Genomic DNA, 14,440 nt, shown 5'->3' with positions numbered 1-14,440 from the left:
ATTTTGGCCTCAACTGCTCTTTGTGGTAGAGAATTTCACAAGCTTACCACTCTATGGGTGAAGAAATTCCTCTCCATTTCAGTCCTAAAAGGTGTACCCTGTATCTTTAAACTATGACCCCTGGTTCCAGACACCCTTACCATTAGGAACATCTTTTCTGCATCTACCCTGTCTAGACTTGTTAGAATTTTATAGGTTTCTATGAGATCCTCCCTCATTCTTCTGAACTCCAAATGACTCAGTCTCTCCTCATAAATCAGTCCCACATCCCAGGAATCAGTCTGAGCTGCACATGCAGCTAAAATGTTGCAGAAAAGCAGTGGTCTGCTATTGCTTTGTCAGCAGTCCCTCAGAGGGAGTACGGCCAAGGTTTACCAGGCTGATTCTTGGGATGGCAGGTCTGTCATTTGAGGAGAGAGCAAGTTGGTCAGGATCATATTCACTGGAGTTTAGAAGAGTGAGAGGGGATCTCATAGAAATTTATAAAATTCTAACAGGGTTATACAGGGTAGATTCAGAAAGAAAATTCCCAATGGTGGGGGTATCCAGAACTAGGGGTAAAGTTTGAGGATAAGGGAAAAACCTTTTAGAACAGAGCTGAGGAGAAATGTCTTCACCCAGAGAGTGGTGAATGTGTGCAATTCACTACCACAGAAAGTAGTTGAGGCCAAAACATTGTAGTGATTTCAAGAAGAAATTAGATATGGCTCTTGGGGCTAAAGGGACCAAGGGATATGGGGGGGAAGGTGGGATCAGGATATTGAATTCGATGATCAGCCATGATCCAAATGAATGGTGGAGCAGGCTCGAAGGGCGGAATAGTCTATGCCTGCTTCTACTTTCTATGTATCTATTTGGCTTTGTAATTTTCCAGCAAGAACTTGCAGGGGCCCTGGCAGACATATTTAAAATGTCAGTATTCACGGGGGAGGTGCCGGATGATTGGAGGGTGGCTCATGTTGTTCCGTTGTTTAAAAAAGGTTCCAAAAGAAATCTGGGAAATTATCGGCCAGTAAGTTTGACGTCGGTGGTGGGCAAGTTATTGGAAGGTGTGATAAGGGATAGGATCTACAAATATTTGGATAGACAGGGACTTATTAGGGAGAGTCAACATGGCTTTGTGCGTGGTAGGTCATGTTTGACCAATCTATTAGAGTTTTTCGAGGAGGTTACCAGGAAAGTGGGTGAAGGGAAGGCGGTGGATGTTGTCTACCTGGATTTCAGCAAGGCCTTTGACAAGGTCCCTCATGGGAGGTTAGTTAGAAAGGTTCAGTCGCTGGGTATACATGGGGAGGTAGTAAATTGGATAAGACACTGGCTCAATGGAAGAAGCCAGAGAGTGGTTGTGGAGGATTGCTTCTCTGAGTGGAGGCCTGTGACTAGTGGTGTGCCGCAGGGATCGGTGTTGGGTCCATTGTTGTTTGTCATCTATATCAATGATCTGGATGATAATGTGGTCAATTGGATCAGCAAGTTTGCTGATGATACAAAGATTGGAGGTGTAGTGGACAGTGAGGAAGGTTTTCAAAGCTTGCAGAGGGATTTGGACCAACTAGAAAAATGGGCTGATAAATGGCAAATGGAATTTAACGCAGACAAGTGTGAGATATTGCACATTGGAAGGACAAACCAAAGTAGAACGTACAGGGTAAATGGTAGGACTCTGAAGAGTGCAGTTGAACAGAGGGATCTGGGAATACAGGTACAGAATTCCCTAAAAGTGACGTCACAGGTGGATAGGGTCGTAAAGAGTGCCTTTGGTACATTGGCCTTTATAAATCGGAGTATCGAGTATAAAAGTTGGAGTGTTATGGTAAGGTTATATAAGGCATTGGTGAGGCTGAATTTGGAGTATTGTGTACAGTTTTGGTCACCTAGTTACAGGAAGGATGTAAATAAGGTTGAAAGAGTGCAGAGAAGGTTCACAAGGATGTTGCCGGGACTTGAGAAGCTGAGTTACAGAGAGAGATTGAATAGGTTGGGCCTTTATTCCCTGGAGCGCAGAAGATTGAGGGGAGATTTGATAGAGGTGTATAAGATTTTGATGGGTATAGATAGAGTGAATGCAAGCAGGCTTTTTCCGCTGAGGCTAGGGGAGAAAAAAACCAGAGGGCATGGGTTAAGGGTGAAAGGAGAAAAGTTTAAAGGGAATATTAGGGGGGGCTTCTTCACGCAGAGAGTGGTGGGAGTGTGGAATGAGCTGCCGGATAAAGTGGTAAATGCTTTATCCGGCAGCTCACTTTTAACATTTAAGAAAAACTTGGGACGGGTTCATGGATGAGAGGGGTGTGGAGGGATATGGTCCAAGTGCAGGTCAGGGGGACTAGGCAAAAAATGGTTTGGCACAGACAAGAAGGGCCAAAAGGCCTGTTTCTGAGCTGTAATTTTCTATGGCTCTATGGTTCTAACGCCCTATGAGCGCTCTTTGTACCGTCCAGCCCACTCTCTTTGCTGCTGGTTGGGCAGCCTTGACGCTCCTGTACGTTCTCTTACAGTAGCCCTGCTCTCCTCCTCGGCTCTCTTGTTCACTGCTCCCGACATCCTGTAATGAAAAGGAGTGAATCATGTAAAGCAGACTAATTGGAACAGTTTATAGAAGAGAGAGAAATGGAAAGGAAGGTTAAGTAATGAACAAGAGAGAAAAACGTTAAAGAGAGAGATTGAAAAGCCAAAGGGATGGGGTAGGGGAGACAGAAGGAAACAAGGGAAGTAGGAGTAAAAATGTACAGAGATGGACAGAGAGGGGGGACCAAAAAGCAAGATGAGGAGAGCAAAGTAGAACAGAGACAATTTATAACTGGCCATAGTTTGTTCCTCTCCGCTTCTGGCTATGCTAAGAATTTTATTTCACAAAATGAATGGAATGTTCACAGTGATAAATGTAGATTCACTCTCAGTATTCCAAGCTGTAACCCTGGAGTGCAGGGAACCGTGAGGGGCACCAAATATTCACATTCATCCTGGTTATTCAAGCTTATCTCCAAATTGGAGTGTCAAAAAGCAATTCATAGACTTTGACCATTCCTTAATTCTGTCCTCCTCTTGTGATCAAATGGAAGGATGATCACAGTTGCTGCTCAGTCACGAGGGACTCAGACCTGCCAGAAGAAACTTGGTGCTAAGTGGTCTTGTTTTCTCTGACCTGCAGATATATATTGCTTCATTTATCCTGAGAATCAGTGCCAGGGGTTCATGCTGAATGATTGACTCTGTGTTGGAGGCTAAAGCAGAACTTCTGGACAACTTAGTTTGTGAATTTGATTATCTTTTGTTTGTGCCGTGCCTATAAGGTGCTATTTTGTGTTTGAAATCTGGCTTCCTAAACCCTCTGTACGTTTTATTTAATAACGGTGAGTTAAAGCAACAGGCACTAAGGTTAGGTGTGAGGTGATGAAAGTGCAATGGCTAACACTGAGAGCAGGGCTCTGTTCACCAGCATAGAGTTATAGAGGTTTACAGCATGGAAACAGGCCCTTCAGCCCAACTTGTCCATGCCGCCCTTTTTTTTAAACCCCTAAGCTAATCCCAATTGCCTGCATTTGGCCCATATCCCTCTATACCCATCTTACCCATGTAACTGTCTAAATGCTTTTTAGAAGACAAAATTGTATCCGCCTCTACGACTACCTCTGGCAGCTTGTTCCAGACATTCACCACCCTCTGTGTGAAAAAATTGCCCCTCTGGACACTTTTGTATCTCTCCCCTCTCACCTTAAACCTATGCTCTCTAGTTTTAGACTCCCCTACCTTTGGGAAAAAATATTGACGATCTAGCTGATCTGTGCCCCTCATTATTTTATAGACCTCGATAAGATCACTCCTCAGCCTCCTACGCTCCAGAGGAAAAAGTCCCAGTCTATTCAGCCTCTCCTTATAACTCAAACCATCAAGTCCTGGTAGCATCCTAGTAAATCTTTTCTGCACTCTTTCTAGTTTAATAATATCCTTTCTATAATAGGATGACCAGAACTGTACACAGTATTCCAAGTGTGGCCTTACCAATGTCTTGTACAACTTCAACAAGACATCCCAACTCCTGTATTCAATGTTCTGACCGATGAAACTAAGCATGCCGAATGCCTTCTTCACCACTCTGTCCACCTGTGACTCCATTTTCAAGGAGCTATGAAGATGTACCCCTCGATCTCGTTGTTCTGTAACTCTGTCCAACACCCTACCATTAACTGAGTAAGTCCTGCCCTGGTTCAATCTACCAAAATGCATCACCTCACATTTGTTTAAATTAAACTCTCCCCAACGCCCTACCACTAACTGAGTAAGTCCTGCCCTGGTTCAAATGCATTAACTCGCATTTGTTTAAATTAAACTCCATCTGCCATTCATCAGCCCACTGGCCCAATTGATCAAGATCCCATTGCAATCGGAGGTAACTTTCTTCACTGTCCACTATGCCACCAATCTTGGTGTCATCTGAAAACTTACTAACCATGCCCCCTATATTCTCATCCAAATCATTAATATAAATGACAAATAACAGTGGACCCAGCATTGATCCCTGAGGCACACCGCTGGTCATAGGCCTCCTGTTTAAAAAAGTTTTAAAAAGTTTTACTTTGCCAATTTAATGCCACGTTTTTGAACAAATTTGATTCTTGCTGCTGACAAAGCTTTACTTTTTGCATTTTTATTCAGTTTTTTTGTTCCCTCATGATCCATTTTGGCTTCCTCCAGAGGTCTCCAGCATCACAGATGCCAGTCTTCAGCCAATCTGATTCACTCCACATGATATCAAGAAACGGCTGAAGGCACTGAACACTGCAAAGGCAATGGGCCCTGACAATATTCTGGAAATAACACTGAGGACTTGTACTCCAGAACTTGCCGCTCCCCTAGCCAAGCTGTTCCAGTACAGCTACAATACTGGCACCTACCCAGCAATGTGGAAGACTGCACAGGTATGTCCTGTACACTAAAAGCAGGACAAATCCAACCCGGCCAATTCCCACCCTGCGAGTCTACTCTAGATCATCAGTAAAGTGATGGAAGGGGTCATCAACAACGATATCAAGCAGTGCTTGCTTAGCAATAATCTGCACACTGACGTTCAGTTTGGGTTTCACCAGGGTCACTCAGCCCCTGACCTCATTACAGTCATGGTTCAAACATAGACAAAAGAATTGAACGCCAAAGATGAGGTGAGAGTGACTGTTCTTGACATCAAGGCGGCAATTGACCCAATGTGGCACCAAAGAGCCCAAGCAAAACTGGAATCAATGAGGGGGGAAAGCCCTCCGCTGGAGTCATACCTGGCACAAAAGGAGGTTGTTGTGGTGGTTGGAGGTCAATGATCTCAGCTCCAAGACATCACTGCAGGTGTTCCTCAGCATAATGTCCGAGGCCGAACTGTCTTCAACTGCTTCATCAATGACCTTCCTTCCATCGTAAGGACAGAAGTAGAGATGTTTGCAGATGACTGCATATTCAGCACCATTCGAGACTGCTCAGATACTGAAGCAGTCCATGTCCAAATGCAGCACGACCTGGATAATGTCCAGGCTCGGGCTGTCAAGTGCCAGGCAAAGACCATCTCCAACAAGAGAGGATCTAACCATTTCCCTTGACATTCAATGATACGACCATTGCTGAATCTCCCACTATCAACATGATGGGGTTACCATTGACTAGAAACTGAACTGGACTAGCCATATAAATACTTTAGCTACAAGATCAGGTCAGAGGCTAGGAATCCTGCGGTAGTGACTCACCTTCTGACTTCCCAAAGCCTGTCCATCATCTATAAGGCACGAGTCAGGAGTGTAATGAGATACTGTCCACTTGGGTGGATGAGTGCAATCTAACAACACTCAAGAAGTTCGACACCATGCAAAGCAGCTTGGCTTGATTGCTACCTCCTAGCAACAAACATTCAATCCACCTACCACTGACAAACAGTGGCAGTAGGGTGTACCACCTGCAGGATGCTTTGCAGGTGCCTTCAGCACCTTCCAAACCTATGACTGTTACCATCTAGAAGTGATGTGGAGATGCCGGCGTTGGACTGGGGTAAACACAGTAAGATGTTTAACAACACCAGGTTAAAGTCCAACAGGTTTATTTGGTAGCAAAAACCACGCAAGCTTTCGGAGCTCTAAGCCCCTTCTTCAGGTGAGTGCTATCTAGAAGGACATGAGCAGCAGATAGCTGGGAATACCACCACCCCTGGAGGTTCCCTTCCAAGAAGCCACTCATAAAAGAATAATAGAATCCCTACAGTGCAGAAGGAAACCATTCGGCCCATCGAGTCTGCAACGACCACAATCCCACCTAGGCACTATTCCCGTAACCCCACATATTTACCTGCTAATCCCCTGACAATTTAGCATGACCAATCAACTTAACCTGCACATTTTTGGACTGTGGGAGGAAACCGGGGCATCCGGAGGAAACCCACGCCGACACAGGGAGAATGTGCAAACTCCACACACACACTGACCCGAGGCTGGAATTGAACCCGGGTCCCTGGCGCTGAGACAGCAGTGCTAACCACTGTGTCACCGTGCCGCACTTATATTCCTGACTTGGAAATATATCACTGTTCCTTCACTGTTGCTGGGTCTAAATCCTGGAATTCCCTCCTACCAGCACTGTGGGTGTACCTACAGGGACTGCAGCAGTTCACAAAGGAAGCTCACCACCTTCTGAAGGGCAACTAGGGATGGGAAATAAATGCGGGTCTAGCTGGCGATGCCCATATCCTGTAAACGAATTATAAAAAAAGATCATCATGGGTGGCACGGTGGCGCAGTGGTTAGCACTGCTGTCTCACAGCGCCAGAGACCCGGCTTGGATCACTGTCTGTGTGGAGTTTGCACGTTCTCCCCGTGTCTGCGTGGGTTTCCTCCGGGTGCTCTGGTTTTCTCCCACAGTCCAAAGATATGTGGGTTAGGTGGATTGGCCGTGCTAAATTGCCCCTTAGTGTTAGGGGGACTAGCTAGGGTAAAATGCATGGGGTTATGGGGATAAGGCCTGGGTGGGATTGTGGTCGGTGCAGACTCGATGGGCCAAATGGCCTTCTTCTGCACTGTAGGCATTCTATGATTGTATTATGATTCTATGAACACTGTCTCTCATTGCTCCCATATCATTCCGTCATGTCTTTAGTATAGGTGATTAAATATTTTCATTTGTACCCTTTGTAAATCACTAATACTGGTTGGCATATTGGTTACATTGGTGCCTACAGCCCTCCCGTACTTCATTAGCAAGTGTAGACCATGAGTGTTGCCGGGCTCTTTGTCTGTAGGGAACATGATGACAAACCCCAATCAAGTCCTCTGCTGATATCTGCATGGTAGCACTCTTCAAGAGCAGTTACTGTATAATGATCAGAACCACAACATGATTTAAACTAGATTTATATTTTTAAAAATAATTATTCTTCTCCACCTTATAACATTTTATTTAGCCATACTGTTGTTTCCTCCTCATCCATGTTGATCTTGATCATTTTCTCTTGGACGATTTTTTAGAATGAACTTGCATTAATTAATGATGCGTTACGACTTGCAGTGATGCATCAGCGATTGCAACAGTTTGTACTGCACCTTGACTTGGCACAGGAAAACTTGTCAGGAAAAAGCACTGGTGGAGGGGGTGGTGACTGGTTACATGTATAATTATGGCACCAAACATATGTAGAGGTGGGTAAGCTGTCAGCATGTTTATTGCTGACAGATGTAATGTTAGTTTAACAGTCATTTCAGAAGAGATTGCTGTTATCTATGTTATAAATCCTCACGCACTCCAAAAGACTGTCTTTGGAAGTGACTTCATTCGATTTCATAGATAGAAATGTTTGAATTAAGAGCTGCCCACTTTTTCATTAATTAAGAATGTTTGCTTTCAGTTCTTCGGTACGTTGACTGAAGTGGCAAAAAAAAGATACAGATGGAAATTAAATAATATCTACAATATCTGGGTGTTAGATGAAGAGCTGTGAAAAAGCAATGAGATGGTGTAATGTCCTAACAATGTGAGAGGTTCTGGCTGTAAACAAAAAGAGCGGCACAATGGCACAGTTGTTAGCACTGCTGCCTCACAGCACCAGGGACCTGGTTAGGGACGGGTTACATCTGAACTGGAGGGGGACTAATATCCCAACAGGGTTTGCTTGGGAGTGTTTGAACTAGTTTGGCAGGGGGAGTGGGACCCAAAGCAGTAGGGAGACAGAAGAGAAGGTTGAGGACAGCACAGAAGTTAAAGAGAGCACATTAAATAGTAAAGGCAGTGTCAGTAATCCTAGTGCTAGACAGATCAGGCAAAGGCTGGGCAGAGAGCAAGGGAAGTCATAGAATCATAGAAATCATAGAAACCCTACAGTGCAGAAGGAGGCCATTCGGCCCATCGAGTCTGCACCGACCACAATCCCACCCAGGCCCTACCCCTACAAAGTCCAGATTAAACTGCATTTATTTCAATGCAAGACAGGCAAGGCGGATGAACTCGGGGCATGGATGGGTACATGGGACTGGAATATTACTGAAATGTGGCTAAGGGAGGGACGGGACTGGCAGCTCAATGTTCCAGGATATAGGTGTTACAGGAAAGGTAGAACCGGAGGTAAGAAAGGAGGAGGACTTGTGTTTTTGATTTGGGAAAACATCATGGCAATCCTGAGAGGGGATATTTCTGAGAGCTGCCTGAAAAACATTCAATGAGGTAGCTTCACTGGGCAGGGAATTCCACAGATTCACAACCCTTTGTGTGAAGAAGTTCCTCCTCAACTTAGTCCTAAATCTACTTCCCCTTATTTTGAGGCCATGCCCCCTAGTTCTAGTTTCACCTGCCAGTGGAAACAACTTCTCTGCTTCTATCTTATCTATTCTCTTCATAATCTTATATGTTTCTATAAGACCTCCCCTCATTCTTCTGAATTCCAATGAGCATAGCCCCAATCTACTCAGTCTCTCCTCATAAGCCAACCCTCCCAACTCTGGAATTAACCTAGTAGAGATAGGTACAATTTGGCTTTTAAGAAGCATTTAGACAGTTACATAGGTAAGATGGGTATAGAGGGATATGGGCTGAATGCTGACAATTGGGACTGGCTTGGTGGTTAACAAAAAAAGCGCGCCATGGACAAGTTGGGCCGAAGGGCCTATTTCCATGCTGTAAATCTCTATGACTATGACCTGGGTTTCATCCTGGCCTTGGGTGACTGTGTGGAGTTTGCACATTCTCCCCGTGTCTGCATGGGTTTCCTCTGGGTACACTGGTTTGCTCCCACAGCCCAAAGATGTGTAGGTTAGGGGATTAGTGGGGTAAATGCATAGGTTAAGGGGGTAGTGCAGGGGTGGGCTTGGATAAGATGATCTTCGGAGAGTCAGTGCAGACTCGATGGGTCAAATGGCCTCCCTCAGCACTGTAAGGAATCTATGAAACAGAAAAAGATGTGATTTGTACACGTAGATTCAAAATAACAACAACAGGTTTATTGTGGGAGATGTTGATTGTACAGAGTAGAAAATGAAATGAAGGCAGAAGCCTATGAAACACCCGATGACTTCACCATCAAATCATATGACCTGCTCTTAAAGCAATCATGCAACTACTTAAATGTGTAACAGATGGCCGTACCAATTGCTCTGCTGAGCCCCACTGAAAGTTAGGAGGAGGGGAAATCCATGCACTTCCAACCTAGGGTGCTATTGGAAAATGATTCAGAGCAAGTTGTCTTCCCTTCAGTCAATGCTGAAGGATAAATAGGCATGGAGTAGGAACAAGACAAATTTTCCCTCTTTTCCCCCCAATACATCCTACTGATGTTTTGCCTTTGTCTCCTAAAAAGGCAAGGCTTCAAATGTATCGCTGACTCGAGTATTTGTGGGCTATTTGACTGCGGAGGCCATTGTAGCATTTACGCACGTACAGTTTCCCACGGGGTCACTGGATACTGATCAGGGGTGGAATCCCTGACTTGCTTTGTTTTTAAAAATCTCTCGCCTTAACCTAGGGTTGTCGACTCCAAATGCAGTGCCCTTGCTGTCACCACCACAGTTGGGATCAGCTGCAAACGATGATCAGGGATTAGATATTGGACACTCTTGGTTTACGTGATGCGAGAAATCGTCCATGTTCTGAAATAATCCATGAGCCACTGGGGAGGTGCTACCCTATTTTGTTTTTCATTTATGAATATTAAATATAATACAGAGCAGGTTTTGAATTGAGCCTCTTGTTCTGAGTTCTACAGCACTGGGAATTGAATTCTGTGGTTTATGCTAAGCAACAGAAGTCCTGTATTATCCAGGAGGAGCAAGTGGTGGAACCAAGCAGCTGTGACTCAGTAAACGTGGTGCAATGTTGTATGTTCAAATGCAGCAGCCAATTTGCTATCCTTGCCTCCATCAAAGCACTCAATGTTGAATGCTTTGCAAGCTATCAATTTCTGAGTGCTATCTATCAAAATAGAGCAAGTCTTTCTTCATTTCTGCTGAATATTATAGAGCAGAATCAGTATGAAGTATGAAGCTAACAGCGTGTATGGTGTTCTACACATTGGGAATGTTTCAAAACACGATAGAAAAAATTGTACAGTGGGCGGGAGAGTGAAGTCTTGTAGGACGAACAGAGGTTATGGAGGAGAAACAAAGATAGTGTCAAAGTTGAGGTTTGAGGGTGGCTTTTGATAGCAAGGAGGGAGGTAGAAGGATTTTGGCGAAAAAAAGTTTCAGAAGAATAGGGAACAGTTGATAAAAGGAGTGGCTGTCATTGGTGGGGTGGGGAAGTGGATAATGGGTAACATTTTATTCAAGGCGTGTAGCTCATTTGCAGGTATTTACATAATCTGAAAATGGGATCCAGATGAAGATGGACAGATAATTGTTCAGGGTGCTTCAATGGACTTCTCTCAATTTTAACTTCATTTTCTTGCACAGTGAGGTTTATATTGGACTAGAACTGTTGTGTAGCTTGAGGCAACTTAGAGTCTTAGCCACATTTGAATATCTACTTCATTTTAAACTGTCTGTAGCTGGAGAATTAGGGAATGGTGGGTCAGTGAGGGATTTGACCATGGTGGCAAAGGTCCTATCACTAAATTGTTCAGATGCAGCGAGTGGACCTTGCTGAGAATAAGTGTACAGTGTTTGTTGGAATAGAGAACATGGGCTGCAGCATTCTGTACTCGTAGAATATAAAGAATGGAGGCAGTGAATCCAGCAAAGGGGGTATTTAAAAAGCCACGATGATGAAGGCAGGGACCAAGGTCTTGGGAGTGGTGGGGGCAGATATGGATGGAGGTAGGCAACATTGTGAAGACGGAGGGAGAGAATCAGGTATGAAAGCTGAGCCTGGAGTCAGTTTAGGTGCTAAAAACCTTCAAGCTGAGTTTGAATGGCGGCCTGAGGGCTTGATGAAGACCAGGACAGTGGCATTAAAACTTCCGATTGCCTGCTGCCAATCTGGAGTGTAATAGCAGGCGAGTTGGATAGGATGGGGAACTGTGACTGCATCAGAGACAGGAATCTGTTGACTAAACATTTCTTCTTATTTTGTGAGCTGTCCTTTTAACAATAATCAGAAAATGATGTTGGATATTAGAAGATGTAAATATCAGTTTGTGAGGTCATTTAATTTTTCTGAATGCTGGGTAATGTTTTAAAAAAATGTAAAGATTTTGGGCCCTTGGCCCAGCATGTATTTATAATGTATAAAATAAAGTATGAAAAATAAATAATGAAAAGGTTTTATTCAAATTGCTACCCGGGCACCTGCTTCGAATGTAGCAAGTAGAATCATAGAATCGAATCCCTACAGTGCAGAGGGAGGCCATTCAGCCCATCGAACCTGCACCGACAACATTCCCACCCAGGCCCTATCCCGTAGCCCCACTTATTTGCCCTGCTAGTCCCCCTGACACTAAGGGGTGATTTAGCATGGCCAATCCACCTAAACATCTTTGGACTGTGGGAGGAAACCGGAGCACCCGGAGGAAATCCATGCAGAGATGGGGAGAAAGAGAGTCACCCAATTGAAGAATTGAACCCGGGTCCCTCGCGCTGTGAGGCAGTGGTGATAACCACTGTGCCACCGTGCCGCCCTAGTGTTTGGGATCATCCAGATTTGGGACACTGGATAAAGGGTCTGGTACCTGCATGGTTATTCACAGTAATAAATTGGAAATATAGGATGACATTTCTGGAACAGTGGTACAAAATATGCTCAACACTAAATGGCTGCTTTGATTCAGTGGGAACATTTGGTTACAGGAATCAAAATGTGAGTCCATTTCACCGAATGGCTTTGACATTATTTACTTTGGTGCCGAAATCTTGCTGCACGCCTGAAAGATTAATGGGCATGGGCAGGCGTGCCCTTAGTTTGTATTGTAACAAATCAATTTGTATTTTGATTGAAGGCAATATTTTGAAGAAACCTAATTTAATGAAGACTATAACATGCTACTTGGACAAGCTGTCCCTTCAGCTGTACCCAACACTGGAGAAATTCGAAGAGGAGCTGGTGGAATTGCTTAATGCAGACAGGTTACTTAAGGTATGGCAGAGCTTCTGAAAATTGCTGGCTTTGTACTATTTTGTTATCATTTTGATCCTTCACTTTCTGTCTCTATTGCTGTTCCCAAATGACACAATTTGCTGGTGGGGGTAATGGTTATAGGAGACCTTCTCCGTTTTCGCTTTGCTATTCAGTTAGTTTGCAGCAACAGCTCCCGCTTTCCTGGATGCAAACTGCACTAGCCACATGTTAGTCCGTCTGTTCGAGTTCTGCTGCAATGTGAACTTCAGAATATCTTTTGTTAAATAACGTCGATAATCGGGTTGGCGAATTTATTGAACATATCTGTAAAGGGGATCTGAATTCGAATGACAGATAATTGTTCAGATTTTTCAAGGAACCTTTCTCAACTTCAGCTTCATTTTCTCGCACAATGAGGTGTTTATATTGGTTAAGGGAATGAAAATGTCACATAACTTGAGGCAAGTTACAGTTTTTAATCATTTAGTCACATTTCAATGCCAATCTCATTTATCACCTGTCTATCTCTCCCTCTAAGAAGAAACCAGCGGCCGCCTTGGATGTGTATTTCTGAACTCCAGCAACAACAGACAATATTTTAAAGGCTTCATAACTACTACACGTCACTCCCAATCCCCCCCCGAATCTGCCCTCCCAATCCCCCCGCACCTGCCCTCCCAATCCCCCCGCAACTGCCCTCCCAATCCCCCCGCACCTGCCCTCCCAATCCCCCCGCACCTGCCCTCCCAATCCCCCCGCACCTGCCCTCCCAATCCCCCCGCACCTGCCCTCCCAATCCCCCCGCCACTGCCCTCCCAAACCCCCCACAGCTGCCCTCCCAATCCCCCCGCACCTGCCCTCCCAATCCCCCCGCACCTACCCTCCCAATCCCCCCGCACCTGCCCTCCCAATCCCCCCGCACCTGCCCTCCCAATCCCCCCGCACCTGCCCTCCCAATCCCCCCGCACCTGCCCTCCCAATCCCCCCGCACCTGCCCTCCCAATCCCCCCGCGCCTGCCCTCCCAATCCCCCCGCACCTGCCCTCCCAATCCCCCCGCACCTGCCCTCCCAATCCCCCCGCACCTGCCCTCCCAATCCCCCCGCACCTGCCCTCCCAACCCCCCCGCACCTACCCTCCCAATCCCCCCGCACCTGCCCTCCCAATCCCCCCGCACCTGCCCTCCCAATCCCCCCGCACCTGCCCTCCCAATCCCCCCGCACCTGCCCTCCCAATCCCCCCGCACCTGCCCTCCCAATCCCCCCGCACCTGCCCTCCCAATCCCCCCGCACCTGCCCTCCCAATCCCCCCGCACCTGCCCTCCCAATCCCCCCGCACCTGCCCTCCCAATCCCCCCGCACCTGCCCTCCCAATCCCCCCGCACCTGCCCTCCCAATCCCCCCGCACCTGCCCTCCCAATCCCCCCGCACCTGCCCTCCCAATCCCCCCGCACCTGCCCTCCCAATCCCCCCCGCACCTGCCCTCCCAATCCCCCCGCACCTGCCTTCCCAATCCCCCCGCACCTGCCCTCCCAATCCCCCCGCACCTGCCCTCCCAACCCCCCCACACCCGCCCCCAATTCCTCACACCTGCGCCCCCAATCCCAATCTTCTGAATGGGGTTGGGTGTGGGGGCTGGGGGCGGGTGTGAGGGGTTGGGGAAGGAAGGTGTGGGGGGATTTGGAGGGGAGGTGTGGGTGCATTGGGGCAGGTGCTGGGGGATTGGGAGGGCAGGTGCTGGGGGATTGGGAGGGCAGGTGCGGGGGGATTGTTGGGGAAGATGCGGGGTGCATTGGAAGCTGGTGTGGGGGAATTGGGAGTGCAGGTGCGGGGGGGATTGGAAGCACCGGTGCTGGGGGGGGATTGGGAGTGCAGGTGTGGGGAATTTGGGGGCAGGTGTGGGTGCATTGGGAGGGCAGGTGTGGGTGCATTGGGAGGGCAGGTT

The 14,440-nt window shown here is 46.6% G+C and overlaps 1 protein-coding gene across 1 annotated transcript in view; it reads left to right on the top strand.

Moving 5' to 3' along the window:
- The window catches only part of nphp4 (nephronophthisis 4), a 479,472-nt gene that overhangs the window by 164,804 nt on the left and 300,228 nt on the right, over positions 1-14,440 (top strand). Inside the window, exon 6 of the mRNA XM_078239167.1 lies at positions 12,380-12,516. Coding sequence (XP_078095293.1) covers positions 12,380-12,516 — 137 coding nt within the window. The remainder of the gene's footprint in view (positions 1-12,379; positions 12,517-14,440) is intronic.

This window comes from Mustelus asterias, chromosome 22 (assembly GCF_964213995.1).
Source record: "Mustelus asterias chromosome 22, sMusAst1.hap1.1, whole genome shotgun sequence".
NCBI lineage: Eukaryota > Metazoa > Chordata > Chondrichthyes > Carcharhiniformes > Triakidae > Mustelus > Mustelus asterias.
The sequence above is the reverse complement of the archived record's forward strand: the minus strand, read 5'-3'. Positions and strand labels throughout refer to the sequence as shown.